The sequence below is a fragment of the Erithacus rubecula genome, assembly GCF_903797595.1.
Source record: "Erithacus rubecula genome assembly, chromosome: 1".
NCBI lineage: Eukaryota > Metazoa > Chordata > Aves > Passeriformes > Muscicapidae > Erithacus > Erithacus rubecula.
In genome coordinates, this window is record NC_136658.1 from 94,818,160 (window position 1) to 94,838,321 (window position 20,162).

Here is a 20,162-nt window from a genome sequence, read left to right on the forward strand (position 1 = left end):
AAAAACGGGTCCGATATTATCAGATTTGCCTCTAGCATGGCACTCCTTTTAATAATCCTGTTCCTGTCAGTAGGAGACATCTGCTTTTGATGATACTGAGATCTTGTTTTCCATTCCTTGGGCCGTGTTGATGTCTGATCCAAAACAAGACAGCCCTACGAGTGGCAATTCCAGTCTGATTGCATCTGTGTTATAATCGGAAGCATGTGATGACTGCTTGAGCAAATGGGTGCACTTATGCCTGTCATCACCTATTCCTCCTGATAGTGTGGGAACCTCTTTAAATTCTTGTTTCTTTCCATTTTAATTATACTTTGCCCCTCGTGGGGAGGTTGTAAGAGCACAGAAAAAACTGTTATCACTGTCTCTTTTCGCTTTTTCCCTGTGATCTTGTTTAAACATTCAAGTTGGTGTTATTCTAAATTACTACAGGAAAAAAGTGCCTGGCTACTTTTTAAAAATAACTTGCTTTGTATTTCGATGAATTCCTTCATTGTCACAAGCACAATTTTAAATGTTTCTACTTGCAAAGTGAAGCTGCCTTACAATTGTGAGTTTGCATACCTGGGGCCCTTATTGTGGAGCACAGTGAGACTGCTGCCTTTAACTCTGACTGGCAAATAGTTAATAAAGGCGTTTTCAGGCTTAATAGTGCAGGGCATTCTGGAGCATGTGAAAGTGTCTTTTCCAGTGGCTCTCAGTGGCGCACGATAGTGATCATGAGAGATGGCCCGAGATGGCCTTGCCGGCTCTGGCCTGGCTGTGGGCACAATCGTTCCCGTTGCCCGCTGTTTCCCCCAGTTGGTTGTTCCCGTTGCCCGCTGTTTCCCGCTGTTTCCCCCTGTTCTCGTTGCCCCTGTTCCCATTCTTCCCGTTGTTCCAGTTTCCCCCCGTTTCCCCCGTTCCCCGCCGTTCCCGCTGTCCCCATTCCCGCACCTTCCCCCAGGTCCGGTCTGACCAAGTCCCCCCGCCCTTCCCCGTGTGGGCGTGGCCTCTGCCCGGTGGGCGGGGCCGGTGTCACGCGGTGCCCGGTCCGCCCCCCGCCTGGCCGCCATGTTCGTTCCTTCCGCAGCGCCCGGCGGCGGTGGCGCAGCCCGGTACCGGGACCGGCGGCAGGAGCGGTCACAGGCAGGCCCTTCCCGTGGGCAGGGATCGGCCTCCCCAGCGCTCCCGGGAGCGGCGGCACTTCCCTTCCCGCGCTCTGGAGCCGAGTCAGGTTGCGTTCTTTTCCTTTCCCTTGCTGCCGCGTTCCCCGCTCGCTCCCCGCCGCTGTCCGGGATCCCGGGCGCGCTCCCCGGTGTTTCCTGGCGCAGCCTGCCGGCAGCGGCCGGGCCCGGTGGGTGGGAGCTCGGGCGCTCCCCGGGTCCGGTGCGGGTGACGGAGAGTGTGGCGTGATCCGGGATCCCGTGACTCCGGCAGGCGGCGGCTCCTCTGGGAAGCGGCTCCAGCCGGCGCACGGCCGGTCGCGACCCCGCCGCGCTTCCTCACGCCTGGGGGATCGCTGGTCTGTCAGGGTGAAACTCGGCTCCGTGCCTGTGTGCTCAGCTCGCTTCACACTGGGAACAGAAGAAGTACTGGAGCTCCTTTTGTCTCCTTTTTCTGGTTGCTGTGTGCTTGGAAGGGGCTGCCCAGGGAGGTGGTGGTGTGAGAGTCAGCGCCCGAGGTGTTTGAGGAGAGCCTGGCCGTGGCACCCAGAGCCGTGGGCTGCTCCGGGGGTGCTGCTGCTGGGTCGGGGGTGGTGTCGCTGGTCCCAAAGGTGTTTTCCAGCCTAATGGGCTCTGTGCTGGAGAGGGGCCGCCTGCTCAGCGCGCCTTGGGTTTCAGTTCTTCTTTTTGGAGCCGCTCAGCAGGGCCGGGGAGTTCCCATCCCAGTGGCGGCAGGTGGCTCTGCGGGCTCCGGTGTGCTCGTGGCTGGGAGGGCAGGGATGGCCATGGGCCGCAGTGGGAATCGCTTACCTCTGGGTGCTTGATGGGCTGCTCTCGGTGGGAGTAAATCCGTGTTGTATGTAACTTGTGCGAAACAATTGAGTGGATAACAGAACAGTGCAAGAAAAATAGTTTTGAGGACCTCCATGGCCTTTATAGCAAGGTTGTATATAAGTAGATACGTAGAGAGCATTCAAGTTTTATTAACTTGGGTGGGACAGTCAAGTAGGGAACTTCTCGGCTAAGTTTTGTTCAGGAATTCAATTGCTTGTCTGCAGACAGCTGTCATGCAGCCTCCCATCCTACATGTTGTTTTCCTTCTTGTCCACAATAATCTACAGCTACACTAAATAAGCATGTGGGTTTTATTTGTCTTTACTTTTAAAGTGTTGTGCAACACTGAGGTTGTCAGTGCTTGCTTTTTTTAGAGTAAGGGTGGCTGTGTGTGACTGGGGTTTTTTTGTGTGTGTGTGTGTTTTTGTTTTTTCAAAGTGTTTTTCCATGACTTTTAGTAGCTTTGAAGGTAACAAGCTGTAATGGCAGACTGGAGGGAGAGCAGACATAACCAAAATAAATCCAAAATCTTTTTTCCTTAGCACTTTTATTTTCAGAGGAACCTAACCAAAGGATGGTACAGCTGTATCTGTGTTTCATACCAACATCAAATTTATAGTGAACTGTTACTTTGCTCTCTCTTCATTTCAGGCTGTATGGGGCTGGCTTTGCTGTCTTAATTTTAGTGAAGCCTTCTCCATAAAGTTAAAAAGAGAGAGAGTGTCTTTAAAAAACTAACAAAAAAACCTGCTTTAGCAGTCCTTGTTTTGCTTTTGAGTGTTCAGACACAATCGGTTTCCTTAAATTGAAAATATGTGGAAAAAAAGAATTGCAGAGGGTCAAATAAGATCTTTAGATTTCAAGCTTTGTTTTATTTTATTTTCATTTGTCAATTTGGTAATAAATTATGGGAAACAGATCTTCCAGCTCCTTAGGATTGAAATTTTACATAAGCATTTCACAATGAATAAAAACTTCCCAGCAAAAAGGCTTGTAAGAAGTCCTTAGGGTTTGTTGTTTCATTTTTTGTTTGTTTTGGTTTTTTAATAGTGTTCATTCTCCTCTGTGTTTTGTTTTTGTTTTCATTCTCAGCAGAGCATAGAAGTGTGTTGGCCTGGTACAGTGTAACCCACTTAATGCCTTAGGGATGGGCTTTCATCACAAGAGTTATACTGGGAAGAATATGAATGTACAAGGTAGCCTTGTACCAATAGAGGCTGCTATTACTAAGAATCCCTGAAGGAAAAGGGAAACTAATGCAAGGGAGAAAGATGAGCACATTTGGGCAGAAATAATTGCTGGATAACTTATTGAAAGATTGGAAGCAGTAATAGAGAAGTAGGTTGCAAGGAGAATGTCAAATAGCTCGGGCATTGTTAGCAGTGTTGGACCAGGAGCAGCAGCACCAGAGGGTGTTTTGAAGTTGGCTGAAAGTAATAGAATATTTAAGTTGGAAGATGTTTAACTGTGAACTGCTAAGAAATGTCAGCTCTGATTAAATCCGAATAAGTTCGCTCATTCTGCTTGAATTTGGGGAATGAGCCTGGAGGTTAAGGTTAGGCTTATACAAGACTAAACTGGCAGAGATATAAATGTAGGTATTTCTCCTGACAAATTTTGCTAATTGACTTTGTGTCTAGCTGGAAGTTAGAATAAATGAAGTGATTCTGGCAGTAGGTCCTGGAATGATTTAATGATCCAAGGGTTATGTGAACTTCAGGATTTCTTCTCTTGACCACTGGTTCTTTTATAGCCCTGAGTCAGGCCAGGCAACTGTTTGAATTAGAATCCTGAGCTTCAAAGGAGTCAAAAACAACCTTACAGGGAAACCCCCAAACTTTTATGGTATGCAAATGAATGGCAGCAGCTGAATGACAGTCCATTTTGGGTTGGGTTCGTGTAAGAAATTACAAGCAAATTCTAGTGCTATTCTGGTGTTAGATCAAGCATGTGTAGGCTGCTTACAGCTTGAGGCAATTTCAGATAGTCTGTATTTTCTTTTGGATAGGTGTTTAATAATTTGCTGACAGATTATCTTCATAGTGCAGTGGTGAAATCACAGATACAGGAAGGAACACTTGCAAGAAGATTAGGACCTTGGTAGGTCAAGCTGTATGACTGAAGGGCTTCCAGGCAGCTGACAAGTGACTTATCAGTAAAGGGATGTTCCTGATCCACAGCTCTTACATCAATGCCCCATGGAGGGGAGGGTCAGTTTAGAGGCTGACTAATGTCTCTGCTTGTAACACATTCAAAAGTACCAAGCTTGTAGTAGCTTGACTTCATATCTGGTTGTTGTCCTTTGAATTGAGACAAAAGTCTTTCCAGGACAAGCATGCTTGTGACCTCTTATGCACTAATAAGACATTCTTGTGCCACTTAATTGACCAGAATATAAACCACTACCTCCCAAGAGGCTAAGAGAAGAAAAGTGAGAAAATGTGCTTCTGTCTTTCTTTTCAGATTTTTGGAAACTTGCAGATCTGCTAAGTTTAACCACTGTAGTGATTGAGGGCTGAGAAATGTAAAAGCTCCACAAACAGTAAGTGTTGAAAACTGTAGTTTTGGATTCTGCCCTTTCTGTTGCAGCTCTTGTAGTTCTTGGGACTTGTTTTCAGGCATTTCAGAGAGAAGCAATTAATGTCATTCTTTGATGGGCTACTGTAACTAACAAACTACATTTCTATGCTAGCCTGGCAATTATTGTCAAATGCTTTGTTTGTGTGAAAAAACCCAACTACTAATGAGGGAGAGAGTTTACATTTCTATTGAAAGGCAAATGGTTTTTTCAGTCAAAATACTTGCAGTGGTGTACCTTTGTAAACTTTTATGCTGATACCAGTGGTTTAGTAAATAAAATTGTGAATAAGCTTCAAAATTAAAATAGATGTGCTTATATGTGTAAATTTGAGGATAGGAAATTGTGAAACATGGTCATTGTTATGCTCACTGTAGAACTGCTAATTCTCTCCATAACTTTAGTGTTTTTTTCTTAAATGAAAAATGGCTCCTTTTTTCAAGAAGTCTTGGCTGATAGCATATTAGTTTGTAAGTAAACACAATTACTTACACGATGGGAACCAACTTGAGTTTAACAGCTTCAGTTAAAGGACAGTGTACTACATATCCTCAAGAAAACTTTTAGGTTTAGTCTTGGCTTTGTATAGCAGGTGATTCATCAGTGACCACTGAATTACAGTGATAACTGAAACAACTTTTCTCACCTGTTTCCAAGTTAGAAGATAAATACAAAGGGAGAAGTAATTGTCTGGAAATTAGAAGTGTTCCTTACATCTCTTTCTTCAAAAATCCTCTGGCAGTTCATTGGTGCTATTACAATAGATCCAGGTTTTGGTGCCCTATTAAAAAAAGGGGAGTGGAAGTGAAATTTCAGTTGCTACATGTGGGGTTTTTTGTTTGGGTTTTTATTGATATGCTGCAGTGGCTGGCATCAGTGTGGGGAAAATGAAACTATAAATAGGTCCAGTTGCCTTGGTTTGCTTAATAGTGTATGTGGGGTTTGCAGCTTGCTCACGTTAAAGATACAATGCAGTTACTGTGTTGGTTAGCACTGTTTTTCTGTAGAGTTTGAGTTCAGCAATTGTCTTCAGCCTTCAGTAGACTGGTGTGAGCAGGTCCTCCTTAATCTATGAAATTATTTTTATAGTAAAGAAGGACAAATTCTTAGATTTGAGTTTACGTGTCGCTGCTATGGTTTTCTAGACCAAGAATCTTGCTTTTCTTTGAATGCTGCCTCAGCACCTAAGCAAGAGAAGTATTTGCACTCAAACTAAAGACATATTAAGCTGACATATGGAAGTAAGACAATCTGGATGCATAGACTGACAAGGCAGTGATATTTCACTAAGCTTTGCAGGACTGGATTTTGTAATGCAAACTGATTTTTCTGAGGTTGCTTAGCTATTTGTATTTTGTTGTGACAGCAAATATTTGGACTGATAGTGGAAATATTTTACTTGCAATCATTTTACTGTTTAAAAGGGACATCCTGAAAGGCAACAATTAATTTACTTTTTTGTGTTATGGTATATGATCATGTTATAAATTACATTTAGTAGAAAATGTTCCCTGCTTTTAACACTAATACTGAAGTCAGTGATTTAAGCACTGTAATCCTTCTAAGTTAGGGGAAGCAATTCAGAAATGGTTATCAAAATGAACCACAGTGGAGCTGCTTTTTATTTATTTGCTCTGATTTGCTTTGAATACTGACATGATTGAAGAACGTGAGGGAGAATTATTCTTGTTACAGGCTCTTTGTCTACTAGGTTGAGATTATTTTTACATTAACTAATTGTGTAGCTCACTAAGAAATAACTGGAACAGTTATGTGTAATTCTATACTGTCTTACAGTTCCTGATGCTGGGAAAAACAATGAGATGCACATTAGGAATTAAGCTTTTGTTTTGTTTTCAGATGCTGAATGATGATTTAAACTGAAAAATTAGGGTAGGAAATCTTCAGAAACATATTGTATGTTTACCATCCCTTCCAAAAACATTGTCAAAACTCACATTTTACAGATAAATTGTATAATGGGAGAAATAACATTAATGCTTGTAATGTCTTAAGTATTTAATCATTGGAGTGTTAAGGCTTAATAACTTCAGAAAAAAAAACAGTTGCAAGAATTGAGCTCTTTAAAAGATGTGCAATTAGAAAATATTTAAAGATGTGCAAAGATGTAAATATAAAGATATTTAAAGATGTGCAATCAGGAAAAAAAAAGAAAGCAGCAGTTTACTCTTTGGAAAAATACCACTTTGGAGCAGCAGATACTCTGAATCACATTATTAGTGTTGCTGCAGATGAGTCCCTTATATAGTAATAAAACTGTAAATGTGCAAAGTCTTTGATGCTTTCAAACAAACGTACTTGTTAATGCTTTTAAATATGCTTCCTTGGTGCTTCAGATACAGCTTGTCATCATCTATTTAAATGACTGAACATATATTCTATTATTTTGGACTAAAAACTTTACAAAAACTTAATTCTCACCTAGCACAACTGTGGAAACTGAATGTCCTGAAAAGCAATATTGCAACATCACAGAAGACTCTTTCTGTAGCTTTTGTGTGAAAGGACCAGTTTGGTCCACATTTAGAAATTTGTGGTTGGTCTGTAATTGTCTGCCCAGTAAAACTAATTTTATGGTCATCAGTCTCTCAGACCTCACTGGAATGGCCCACATAGTTGAAGTTTTGCAAATTAACTTTGCAAGTTCTAGATGCACAAAGTAGTACATACTGTTAACATTTTCTTTACGTGTATATTGTTTAAAATGTGGCCTTGTGTTCAATTTCTTGATAGTAACTGCCATTAATTAAAATGCAGACACTAAAGTCACAAGTACCAGTGAGAACTACTTACGCCAGTTATTTATGCACATTGTGTCTTTTAGGGAGCTTCTGATTTCTGCAGGACTGGAAAAATAAATTGTAACTTGTTCCCTGCACTGGTAGGGAAGAACAGGAGAACATTCAGTACCCTCTGTTCCCACTAAAGCATTATTTATTAAGAAGCAGCTCCTATCTATTGATGTAGAAACTGGAGATGTAAATAAATACACTGGACCATTTTCAAGAGTTAAGTATAAACCTGCAACTCTTATGCAAGTAGTCCAGTGACTCTAATAAGGCTTTTCACATGCACCAAAATGCATGTTCATAATCTGAACTGTAGCCATTGAACCTGAACCTGAGCTCTCTGAAGGGCAAGTGAACTATCTTCTTATAGCTTCTAAGTACTTTCATTATCACAGAAACCTGTACAGAATTAAGATTTTATAAATATTGTTAATTATGCAGTATGAATTAATTAAATTATTTGTTCTGAACAAATTTTTAGTGGAAGCAACCCATTCCTTGTATTTTGACCTTTTTCCTGTTGAGGCTTCAAACTACTCCTTCTGTCTTTACTGTAGATTGTGTCTAGCCAAATAAATATTCAAAGATGGAAAGTCACTGATAAAAAAAATTCCTGAAATTTCTTGCTTCTACTGTAGGCCTTGATTGTAAGGCAGCACAGAGTCATATGACTCTCACACCAGCTTGTATCAGGTACTAATTCTGCAGCCACACTGTGGGTGATGTATATGCCAGTAATGCTAATTACAACTAGAAAGACCACATTCCTTCCTTCAAAGAAAGAGAGGGACTAGGCAACTTCTGACCCATTTCCATTTTAAATAGATGCTATTTTCAGAGGTCTGTTTGGGCTGAAACCCAGGCAGGTTTAGGAACACAGTTCTCCTCATACAGAAACTTCAGTTTGGGCTTGCTAAAATGAAACTTTACCCCCCAAGTAATTAAAACACCATTTTACAGTATTAGATGACACTACAGTTTTGAGAGCAAAGGTTGGGTACAAAGCACTAATGAGCAATCTACTTCAGTGCTAAAGGATTATTTTTTAATTTCTTTTGAAGTCTTAACAGTTAAAAAGCCTTCTTTAGTGTCACTAATTTGCCATCTCCGTGCTGGCAGCCAGACTATTCACTAGCACTTCTAGAATTTTTGGCAATTTTACTATGGGAAGTTGACACCTCCTAACTGAACTGTCATTGTAGGCTTGAGCTTGATATGTGGCATTTTGAGTACCACTGAAGTAGCAACAGCAAATTTTCTTTTATGGTAGTTTTAATTGTATTCCATTCATCAATGCTATTCTGCAAAGAGTAAACTATCAACTATTGAAACTTTGTCTAAATAAAATGACAGCATTTGCATTTGTTCCATAGATAACTGTGTTCCAAGTGCATTGGTTTAAAAAATAACTTTGGTAATAAAATACAGCACTGAAGTGACTACTAGTTCAAGGCACATGCTCTATAAAATTCTCTCACTCCTCTCTTTTCCATGAACCTTTTCCAGTGAACATAATTGAATTATAGCACTTGTTGAATATGATATGATACCCCTTCAGCAGAAAGAGGGAGGTGGTTTGAAGGGTTTGGGGGTTTTAAAGAGTTTTAAGTGACAGACCAGTAGTGTATGCAGCATACTGCTTAGACTGCAGTCTGTGGAAGAGGCACCTCTTAAATTTGGTGTTCTTCAGTGGGTATTTTTACTGGAGAGTATCTCACTGGTGTTCACCTGTTTAGTAGGGTCCTGTTTTTGTACATGAAACTTGATGTTGGTGGAATTTAAAATACATTCTAGATATTTATGTGTGCAAAATTTACTGCTCACAACTATTTTTCTTTTTAATGGTTTTCTTATTCTTTGCAGGTCTAGGAAACCAGGAGCATCTTTTCCCATAACAATGGCAGCAAAATCATCACTTCTTAAAGTAATACTGCTAGGAGATGGTGGAGTTGGGAAGAGTTCCCTTATGAACAGATACGTCACCAACAAGTTTGATGCACAGCTGTTTCATACAATAGGTGTGGAATTCTTAAATAAAGAGTTGGAAGTCGATGGACATTTTGTTACAATGCAGATCTGGGACACAGCAGGTCAGGAACGGTTTAGGAGCTTGCGGACTCCTTTCTATAGAGGTTCAGACTGTTGCCTGCTAACCTTCAGCGTGGATGACTCTCAAAGCTTCCAAAACTTAAGCAACTGGAAGAAAGAATTCATTTATTATGCAGATGTCAAGGAGCCTGAAAGTTTTCCATTTGTGATACTGGGTAACAAAGTTGATATTGATGAAAGGCAAGTGTCTACAGAAGAAGCCCAAGACTGGTGCAGGAATAATGGCAATCATCCCTATTTTGAAACCAGTGCAAAAGATGCCACTAATGTTGCAGCAGCCTTTGAAGAAGCTGTTAGAAGAGTTCTAGCCTCTGAAGATAGATCAGATCACTTTATTCAAACAGATACAGTAAATCTTCACCGGAAACCAAAACCCAGTTCATCTTGTTGTTGACTTAAATTTCTTTTTGCCAAATTACTGTTGACTAGCTTGCTCTATAAAAGAACGGGGAAGGTGTAGTAGATAGAGTAACAAATGGATTTCATTCTAATATCAAAATCATAATATTCTGCTGCTTTCATGAGGGAGAAAAAGAAAAATCTCCATTCATGAGTGACCCATTATTGAGTAAGTGATGCTTTCTGTTTAGGAAGACATCAAGTAAAAAAATAATATAGGAATGTAATTTGCCAACTTTATTCAAATGATAAATATTTTGAATATAATTAAAACTTGAAAGTTCTAGAAGCACTACTTTGGAGAAGCTGTTCTGGAATTCAGGCACAAAGATACTTTTATATGTGTATATTTTTATGAAATCAGCATTCCACTTTTGTTTTGTTAGATGTCAGTTTCTTAACAATGCTAGGTATTAAACTTCAGTCTCACTACATTCCTTTTGCTGTGAGTGGTATTTCATCTCTAATGTGGTTATTGTAAATTAATATAAATTATGTCCAGGTCTTCTAATTGCCTAATGTTGCTATAATTTGTGTAGGTTTATAAGTAGGAAATAAGTTTCCTACGTATTTAATGTCCATTTTTTCCCATCTACTATTCTAATGCTGCACTAATTTTTCCAGTGGTTTGATGCAAAATACTGATCATTTTTAAAATTAATGTGTGTCTTTGCCTTAAGTCCATTCTAGCATGTTTCTAAACAATAAGGTGAAAAATCTGGATAACTGAAGAATAACCATTTTTTGAAAAAGAAATGCTTTATTCAGTCAGCTTTAATAGTACTTGAAAGGATCCACATTGTGACAGTTTTTTAGGAAAATTCCTTGTGTACAGCCTTAGAAGTTCCAAACTTCTTGTTCCTGTTAACCTGAGCTATGAATGTGTTGACCAGTAATATCTGCACTGTGATATTAAGGATTGGCAATATGTAGAGAACTCAGGAAGCTCTTACAGTAGATTTTGACAGCCTTCAGCCCTAATACAGATATATAACTATAGATAGTGTTTGAGCTGAATTTGATCCTTATTACAATTGCTATTTTAGGATATGGACTTATACATTTAAGAGATAATGTCTTTTATATTACTGAATTAATTTCATAATGATGAATGGGAGCAAATTCTGTGTTTATTGGACAGTCTTTTTTGTAGTCAGGCAGACAAAACTACAGGTGTTCTTTTGGCTTTGAGGTGCAGTTTAAGTGGTAGAATACTTGTATGAGAAATTGGTGAATATTGGCTCTGAGTAACCAGTGTCCTTGCAATAGCAAAATTGCTAGTGCACTATTGCTTCCATCTGTAATGTGACTGCTAACAGGCACACATGTGCACATGTGAGAAAGGAAGTCTTAGGCTGCAGAACAGGCCATGTTATTCATTAAACAACTGCTTTCTGTACTGCAACTTTTTTGTTTCAATAGAAAAGCCTTTCTTGAGAGAACATGACCAGCAAGCATTTTATCTTAAAAGTATCTGATCAGTCTGTACCTGGTGTAATTATTTTGAAGTAAAGCTTGCAAAAACAAACCCTTCTTGTTGCTCTTAGTAAACTTTTCTGAATGTATTTTATTCTTGCTTGAACCTGTCCAGGACAACTTTACTCTGCAGATCTGCTACTCCTGTTCAGAAGTGCCATCTTTTCATCTTTTGTGCATTCATAAGACTGATTCATTCTTTAGTCCTGAATCTATACCAACAGAACTGTGTTTTAAACTTCAGTCTCTGAGCACTTAAATATAGGTTGAACTGCTACTTGTTTAATTTCTAGTCAATGAATGAAAAGATCTGTGAAGAAAATCTTGGCTAAATCCCTCTTAATCTTAGAATGAGAGAGAAAAAGCTTTAGAAATGAAGATTGCTTGTGTTAGGGGCTACTAAGCTAGTGACATGAAATTGTTGTAAAAATACCTAACTACTTAAAGCTTCCTTTAACATTGATTTTAGCAGAGATTAAGGTTGAAACAAAACAGGACCTGAAGATCTGTGACTAGAGTACTATGGATACCATTCAAGTAACATTACTAAAAGGAAAAAATGAAGTATGAGAACCACTGTGATCTTTCTTGTCTCCAGGCATCTGTGTTTTCCCATCTGTCCCCTTTCCATTTAACATCATGGTTACCAAGCCTCCATCTGAGAAATTGGTTTCATAAAGTTAAAACATCATCCCTTAGAAGTGTATTACTCATGCCCTGGCAGCTGCTGTATCATAACTGTACACTAATCACAAAAGTGGCCAGCAAAGATAAACAGGCATGTACATGCTGTATAAATAAGACAGTATAGGAATTAGGTTTAGGTCAGGAATTGGTCTCAGAGAAAAACTACTGAGTGCCTACAGAATCAAACATCTTCTGAAAAGCCTGTAACTATAAATGACAGGTATAAAATCATAGTGCTTAATAGCAAACATTAATTTCTGTACTTTTTAAAAGCCTGGTCTCATTCCATATGGATGTAGGGTAGGCATTTGTGGCTTATGTTTCAGTTCACTGATTTGTTACAGGGTCCTGTTAGCAGTATTTGGAGCTCATGTAGACTGGCAGAGCATATGTCTAATATGTATGCAAACTTCCAGGTGTCCTTTAAAATAAGGAGAAAAAACAACTGTTGTGGCAGATAGATAGAACTGCTGAAAGTTGTGCTTGTTAGAGAGCAGAATGGGAAGGGGCAGAAGCTACCTAGGGCATCTGACAGCTCATGTCACAGCAAGCTATCAATGCTTACATAAGCTGCTTTAACAGCTGCTCCATACCTCAAATGGATCTTACTTTGTCACCTGCCAGGTTACCTAAACAGTAATAGAACCTTGTAGAAGGTGGAGTCCAAGTTGCATTTCCAGCCCAGATTGACTAAGGTTGATTCATGTTAGCTTGTGCTAATGTTCTCATCTCCTGATGCTTGATTTTTCAATGACTAAGGGTAATTCTAGTCCCTTTAACTCATGAACTTTTTATTGCTTTTATTGCATAATGCAGATTATCTCTCTTTTCTTGTACTTTAACAGATTTTGTTTTGAATTCTTACTCATAGTCCCCTGAGAGGGTAGGAACATAATCCTTGCAAGGAGGTGAGAAACTGTTCACTGAAGTATGCTGGAACTGCAGCCTTCAGACCTAGAGCAGATTTGTCACTTTAGCTGACCACAAGATAATCTTCATCCATCACTTCAGTTTGTTGTCTTTCAGCTGACTGTGAAAAGTCCCAAACTAAAGCATAAACAAGTGTTTGTTCTATGTTCAGAGAACTTGGAGCTACCTTGTAAGGGTTTCAGAGATCTGTCACAAACTTTCAGAGTTCTGAACCATGAACTCTCTGACAAAGGTGATGAGTTAGGACATAATAATTCTGTTCCTGTGGCCAGTAACAGAGGGAAAGATGTAGGGGAGGCATAAAAACAGGCACCATTTGGCTAACTGCCTTCAGAAATCAGGCAAGAGAGAAAAATGCTTTCATTTTACTTAATGAAAAATCAATAAATTTTCAATTTGTAATGTAAAAATGCAGCTCCTACTGCAGCAGCAAATACAATTATAAAAAAATGTAGCTTCTAAAAGTGGTAGAAATTGTTAGCACTAATCCTTCATATTTGCCAAACCTTTTCTTCTTGCTAAGTATATAATTATTTAAGTATTTCCTCAGTGAAACTTAACTGTATTTTTTCAGTCATCATGCTACAGGGGAGGAGGTAGAAAATAACTGCAGCTCAGTGGCTCCTTATCACATGATCAAGAATGCTTTACCTCAAGTGTGTTTCTGTTATTTCCATGTATACAGGAAAAAAGTTGATTTACATACTGTTACATTATCAAAGTGCTGCACAATGCATTTTATATGCAATAACATTGCAAAGACAAGTATTCCCATCTTCATTGGCCACCCCACCAAGTACTGTTGCTGGTTACCTAGTTTTCTTCTAAATCACTTCATTTATACTCAACAGGCATCCATACATCATTCCATGCTTTATTTAAGGTAAATATTGCAACCTCTTTATCATGTTCTTTTTTCTCATGGAACACTTTACAGTGACAGCTTAACAGAAATAATGACTGACTATACATTTATAGCACATACACATGTGGTCCCCTTAATTATACAGACTATGCAAAATACTTCTTAGAACAGCATGCCACTTCCTTTGGAAATTACTTTTCAGTCATGTAAAAAAAAGTACAAGAAGATAGCTTATACAGATTTGCTGCAAAAAGGAACAGAATAGTTAAGATTGTATGTAATACTTTGCTTGGGTTTACATATATGCCAAATGATCCATCTAAAAATTACTGTTTTGGAATGATGTTAAGTTTTGAAAATTGGTTCCTAAAATTTTTTACAATGGAATAGGAACCAGACAGGCCAAATAATGCCTTTCTGAAACTTAAGCAAATAGTTTTGTGGTTCAAAGATCTTCTAAATTTATTTACAAAAGTAAATTTTCAGCAGTTCTCATTAGGGAAAAAAACACTGATTCAAACATATAAATTTAGTTTGGGTTTTTTTTCATGTGTGAATTAGAATTAATGTCAGGGCAGATCTGGCTGTTCTGGTCTACTGATTTGTTGATGCACCACTGCAGCTAAATGTGTATTGCACTGAAATTTGAAATTACACACTTTTAAACTTTAGGGGTTTTCCTCAAATTTTCTTTAAATATTGGAGACAACTTTTCTGATCTATCCATTTTTTTATTGAGCACTTTATATACATACAATTACACATTAATAAATAGAGGCTTGATTTGCTACCATCAAGTGTAATGTTAGTCTGGTTAGTCTGCAGATGGAGTTCTCTACTGAAGGAATACAAGTAGGAAAGTCTATAATAAAATTAAGCACTTGGACCAAACAGTCAAGAATTCCCTTTTGTTCACATTAAACCAGATGACTGGCACCATCTTTCACATTTAGTTCTGATTTCCTCCCACCCTGTGTCAGAGGCTTACACTTTCCATATGCACTAACACATAATGTCTCAGTTCTTCTTTTGTATCTCTGCTGCCTCTGACAGTTTAAAACTTTGTTTTCATACCATCTTAAAGGAAACTTCTTGAGATAACATTTTTAACCACAGAAACTTGGCTGTTCTTATCTATATCTGCAAAAGAAAAAGCTGCTTCAGCATCCAATTAGTGAGTCTTCAGAAGATGAACATAACATATGCAGGGGACTAACCAGATGAAGTACAGTTCAAACTATCAGGAAAGTAGGGAAAAAGCATTCACTCAGGAAATTTATTTATTCAGCTTAAAAGGTGTTTCTTCCCAAGGAACTGGACTTTCCTTTCAAAGGCAGTGGATCGAATAGGAGTGTTGAGTTCATAAAATGGATTCATTGCAAACTGGGGAAAGAAGAAAAACCCATCAGTAAGCACAATGCCCAGCCCTGGAAAATGTCACTTCAGATGACATGTACTACTAGCTTGCAGCCTATTATAGTGCCACTAAGAGCACAGACCTCCTAAACAGTCCTTGATTTCCAGGCCCTTGCATTCTCCCCATACATGTGCACAGCCATGCTCCAGCGCCAGCACCAGGTCCTCAGAACAAACCCATCACACCAGTGGAAATTAGGATTATTTGAGTGCCCATGGGAAGCTGAGATGGTGATGCTTCCCATGACTGTTTGCCATGACCCCATCTAGTGGAAGGACCACCAGGATTTGAGAACAAGGGCTGTGTGTTCTGAGAGCAAAGCTACCTGGCCCTGTAGAATAGTCCCTTCATTATCATGATAATGACACCACACTACCACAAAATGCATCACAAGAAGTTGCCCCACAAGTTCTCTGTTGACCAGAGAAGCTGTTGATGCCTCACCCCTGGAGTTGTTCAAGGCCAGGTTTGGATGGGACTTTGACCAGTCTGGTCTGCTGGAAGGTGTCTGTGCTCATGGCAGGGAAAAGTGTTACTAGATGGATTTTAAGGTCCCTTCCTACCCCAACCATTCTAATCTATTCTACAAAAAATCACTGGGCTAAAGTGAAGAAATCTAAAAGAGCACAGTTTATAACAATTTCAAAAAAATCTATTATGTTTAATGGACAATACAGCCTTTGTGTCACATGTTACCAGCTCTGGCTGATTTGGAATGCATGGGTACTTATACAGGCCCCCAAGAGAAGACCTGCTAGTACAGCTGTGCCTGAGCATGAAGAGCAGAACATATTTAAAAGTAGTGCAGTAAGACCATAAAAAATGAGTTCTTACCTTTATATACAACTCATATACGTCAGTAAAGAAGTTCTTAATTCCATCTTCTTGCCTTACATCATGAAGCATTATAAATCTCATATGTACAGTAATTAAGGAGAATAAAACTTTTACAAAGGAAAGAGACATCCTGAGATAAGCATTTACATCTAATTCAACATACACCCCTAAAATGTTTAGCTGTACATGAAATAGCAGGGACTCACAGGAGGAAGAATTTAAAGAAGTAATTGAAGCAATACAATTTGGAAAACATTATATTTTAACATCCCTATTTGAAAATAATCACCTCTTTATCCAAGGTTGTTATTTTTAAAACTATGTAATTCAGGATCTGGATGATACTCTCTGCACCTCTGCCATATACCCCTAAAGTTAAAAAGCCACCCAATGTCACTTGCTATGTGTAACAAATGTTTCACAACAAATAGTTCTAGGACTACCTGTACATAGTATCAAGGCTTGGCACTGCATTTTCCCCATTGGAGTGACTGACACCAGGCACGTTCACTGCCAGATCTCCTCTCCAGCATGGTCTGAGGGGTGGGAACAGAGAATCATACAAGCTTGCTCAGAGCCTCTCATACCTCTTTACTCCATGTGAGTACCACATTTCATTATGCTATTTTGGCTCCTACAAAGGTAAAAATCCACCTTTCCAACTGTTCCAGCTGCTATGCCTCCCAACATAGTTTTCCCTCAAGCTGATGACTCTAACAATAACCAGAGAAATCTGTTCCAAACTCACTGTATCTAACTTACCTCTTTCTGGTAAAAGCCTTTTCTTATATAAATACAAGGAAAGAGAACAGGGAAGGATATGTCCAGCTGTGACAAAAGCAGAAACAAACCATTCATTGAACTTGTCCACAGTCTTCAAATACATGTTGTTAGAAAGCCACATGTTCTCATCCACGAGGTCAAGAGCAGCATGGGCAATGAACTGGTTGAGATGGCGATGATCATCCTAATGCATTTCCAGAAGACAGCAATTAGCAATTCAGTGAAAGGAATGAAACACAAACAATCATTTGCTCAAGTTGCTATAGAACCAGTGTTCCAGTTACATAATGTTACATATACCCTGTTTTTCTGTCACATGTGCCATCCTGGGATTAAATGAAACTAGTGTATGTTGTCATGATATTTAATTTCTAGGAAGAAAAGAGGTCATAATAAAAACATCATCACAAAAACAGTCCTGAGAACAACAAAATCAGTAAAGCCTGTATTACATCTCAGGAATGAACTCAAGCATGAATTCTTTTGTTTACTGATGGGCAAACTCCCACTGCTAATTTATTCCACAATAGAGGCCCTCATATGTCTTTTTCTCTTCTTTCCAGATACTGCTTTTTGTGACATTTACACAGCATACATAAAATGTAGGCATTTTCTGACTATTTCAGTCATATTTGGCAGAAATTGACCCACAGGTTACAATGTGTAAAAGCTGGGGGACAGATGGGGAAAGCAGAGATACAGAGGGCATAAAATCAAATCACCTAAAGATTCTGTTTTTCTCATGCTGTTTACCTAGAAACAGAATTGTTTTATTGGTTTTGGGGTCTTTTTTTTTTTCTAAAATCTAGTGCAGAAAAACATCCTGCTACTAATATTAAAGATAAGCCTGCAGATGTAAATTGTATCTCTTCCTATAATAAACATGAGACTGATCACAGTGTTTGAGCCTTTGTAGACAATCTAGAACACCAGAGGACATCTGCCAAGAAGAGATACAACATAAAACCAGACTGGAAGCTTTCATTAGACTGGAAACTTCTCAGTTTTTCCCTCATTTCAGCTTTTACACATCCTCACACAAAGTAATAGCCTTATTTATGATCTTTTATGGACAGTAGTTCAAAACAGAGATGATGCCATGCAGTTCAGTGACAGCAGATACTTCCATTTTTGGATACACTCCAAACATTTTTGGATACATGTAGACTTTTATTCTAAAGTCTACTTTTTCTCTGATGCAATACCACTTGTGGATAGATTTGATCTTTTTACACTGGAAACACTACTTATTGAGTAGTATTACATTTCTCACATTTCAAAGTCTTTATCTATCAATATAAGGTTTTAGCTTTCTTTACTTAAATGCAAGTATAACTAATGAAGATTAAAAAATTAGGTATTTTACAGCATAAAAAATAAAGGACTGAATAAAGCTTTCAAATTTATTGTCCTTATTTTACCTTATTAGTGTATATAAAAGCCTTAAAATTAAGTAGCATTAAACAATGAGCAACTATTATAAAACCTCTGCACAGTACGAGAAATTAGCAAAGCAAAGCTAAGATATATATTCTATAATATACAGCAAGGAATATATAAAGAAGCTGTGTTTTGTGAAGAACTAGTATAATCTGGCAAAGATTTTTTAAGAGACTTGGGAAATCCAGAGTTTTACTCCCTAGGATAAAACTTCCATTTAAAAAACCCCAGAAAACAGTAGATACTACTTTTAATGACATGTTGGTTATGCTTCTAATACATGGTAAAATTATAAAAGAATTACAGGAGTGTCACAGGGGGAAAAAACACACCTTTGACTCTACTTTTCCAGGAGGCAGAAATTCCATTTCAAAAACGGGATTATCATGATGACCAACTATCACGAAGTAGAAACTTCCAGACATTCTTCAAAAACGCTCCTTACAAGAAAAGACAAAAATGCTGATGAGTCTATACAAACTCGTAATCAATGTAGAAGAGCTCCTAAAAATCAGCCAACCAGCTATTTTCCAAAATATTTACTAGAAGTTAAAGATAGATAAGCATTTAGGGATGGAGCCAAGCTCTTAGTGCAGCCAACCACCAGGATGAGAAACAATGGGCTACAACTGATGCTCAGGAAGTTCTACTTGGGCACGAGAAGAACTTATTTGCTTTCAGCACTGGAAGAGATTGCCCAGAGAGGCTGGATTTATTCCAGAATCAGCTGGACACAATCCTGTGCCCTGAGCTCCAGGATGATCCGGCTGGAGGCTGGGCCAGACACCTGAGCTCCCTCCCAACCTGACAGATTCTGGGCGAGCCGGAGAATATCCTTGCAAAGCGGAGCTGGAAGTGAACTGAGGTACCTAAAGCCTCTCCTGCCCTGCTGTCCGGTGATTTACCCCCCGGGAGCCCCCGGACACTGCGAGCCCAGGCCATAACGCGCTGCTCCCGCCTGCCAGGAGCCTCTCGCCCGTCTCTCCCCGGGCCCGGCTCGCAGGCAGCAGACAGGGGAAGGGCGGCGGGAGCGGGCAGCTCCTCGCTGGCACACGGAGGCCCCACGGCTCCATCCCCGGGCACCCCGAGGCGCCTGGAAAGGCCGGCCCGTCCCGCCGCCCCCCGGCCTCCCCGGGGAACGGGCCGGACTCGGCGGGGCTGCCGACCCCGGGAGGGCCCGCGGCACAGGGTGAGGGGAGGCGGGCCAGGATTAGGGGCCCGGGGAAGGAGAAGGAGCCCGGCCCGCAGGGTCCCGCCCGGGCCCCGCCGCCTACCCTGCGCCGCGCCCCGCTCGCCGCCCGCGGCCTCCGGAAGCGCCGCGCCGCGCCCGCCCCATCCGGCGCCGCCGTGACGCCTCAGCCGCGGCCCAGAGCGGCCCGGCCCGGCCCGGCCGTGTCCTGCCCTGCACGGACCCGGTCCAGGGCCCCGCTCCCGTCCCGGGCCCCGCTCCCGGCCCGACCCCGCTCCCGGCCCCGTCCCGGGCCCCGCTCCCGGCCCCGGCCCCGCTCCCGGCCCCGGCGCTCTCCCGTGGGTAGCGGGACGCTGCCCCGGCAGAGCCCGAGCGGCCTGAGGGGAGGCGGGGGCGGCCCGAGCTCTCGCTCTGTGTTCCGCTCCTCCTGCCAGTCAGTAATGCCCCTTTTTGTTTCGGTGTTGTAGGTCAGGATGGCTTCGGTTGAAAGGGAGAGCTTGTCCCAAGAGGAGCTCCGGAAAAGGCTGTATCAGACTTTTAAGAGCCGAGGCGTACTGGACACACTTAAGGTGTGCTTTGTTTTCAGCAGGTGCTGCCTGTGATCCGCTGTGCTGCTGCACCATTGCGACCCCGAAAGCCATGCCGAGTACAAGCGTCTCACTG

At 40.6% G+C, this 20,162-nt stretch overlaps 3 protein-coding genes across 6 annotated transcripts in view; 2 read left to right on the forward strand and 1 right to left on the reverse strand.

Annotated features, from left to right (window-relative positions):
- Window positions 1–1,028: 1,028 nt before the first annotated feature.
- Window positions 1,029–10,309, forward strand: RAB9A (RAB9A, member RAS oncogene family). Of its 2 annotated transcripts, XM_079307599.1 has the most exons (3): window positions 1,029–1,216; window positions 4,443–4,521; window positions 9,231–10,309. In XM_079307599.1, the coding sequence occupies exon 3, from the start codon at window positions 9,265–9,267 to the stop codon at window positions 9,868–9,870; it is 606 nt and encodes a 201-aa protein (XP_079163725.1). In that variant the 5' UTR covers window positions 1,029–1,216; window positions 4,443–4,521; window positions 9,231–9,264; the 3' UTR covers window positions 9,871–10,309. The 2 variants fall into 2 exon arrangements, with proteins under 2 accessions (XP_079163725.1, XP_079163726.1); XM_079307600.1 differs by lacking the exon at window positions 4,443–4,521.
- Window positions 9,781–19,092, reverse strand: TRAPPC2 (trafficking protein particle complex subunit 2). Of its 2 annotated transcripts, none has more exons than XM_079307628.1 (5): window positions 18,643–19,092; window positions 16,906–17,054; window positions 16,085–16,166; window positions 15,101–15,216; window positions 9,781–9,911 (listed from the first exon to the last, which is right to left on the reverse strand). In XM_079307628.1, the coding sequence occupies exons 1-4, from the start codon at window positions 18,733–18,735 to the stop codon at window positions 15,118–15,120; spliced, it is 423 nt and encodes a 140-aa protein (XP_079163754.1). In that variant the 5' UTR covers window positions 18,736–19,092; the 3' UTR covers window positions 9,781–9,911; window positions 15,101–15,117. The 2 variants fall into 2 exon arrangements, with proteins under 2 accessions (XP_079163754.1, XP_079163753.1); XM_079307627.1 differs by lacking the exon at window positions 9,781–9,911 and adding an exon at window positions 13,827–14,973.
- Window positions 19,093–19,698: 606 nt separating this feature from the next.
- The window catches only part of OFD1 (OFD1 centriole and centriolar satellite protein), a 29,341-nt gene continuing 28,877 nt past the window's right edge, over window positions 19,699–20,162 (forward strand). The window contains exons 1-2 of one of the 2 annotated variants that reach the window (XM_079307359.1): window positions 19,699–19,837; window positions 19,967–20,068. In XM_079307359.1, coding sequence (XP_079163485.1) covers window positions 19,973–20,068 — 96 coding nt within the window. In that variant the 5' untranslated portion in view covers window positions 19,699–19,837; window positions 19,967–19,972. The other variant, XM_079307360.1, reaches the window with a different exon arrangement.

What these genes read in the sequence shown, in the direction of transcription:
- TRAPPC2 (XM_079307628.1), bottom strand. Translation starts at nt 18,735, where the DNA reads ATGTCTGGAAGTTTCTACTTCGTGATAGTTGGTCATCATGATAATCCC. An exon ending in CTGGAAAAGTAGAGTCAAAG is followed by an intron (nt 17,055 to 18,642) that starts GTGTGTTTTTTC and finishes GAAATGCATTAG; the next exon opens with GATGATCATCGCCATCTCAA. An exon ending in TTTGTCACAGCTGGACATAT is followed by an intron (nt 16,167 to 16,905) that starts CCTTCCCTGTTC and finishes TACTGTACATAT; the next exon opens with GAGATTTATAATGCTTCATG.
- RAB9A (XM_079307599.1), top strand. Translation starts at nt 9,265, where the DNA reads ATGGCAGCAAAATCATCACTTCTTAAAGTAATACTGCTAGGAGATGGT.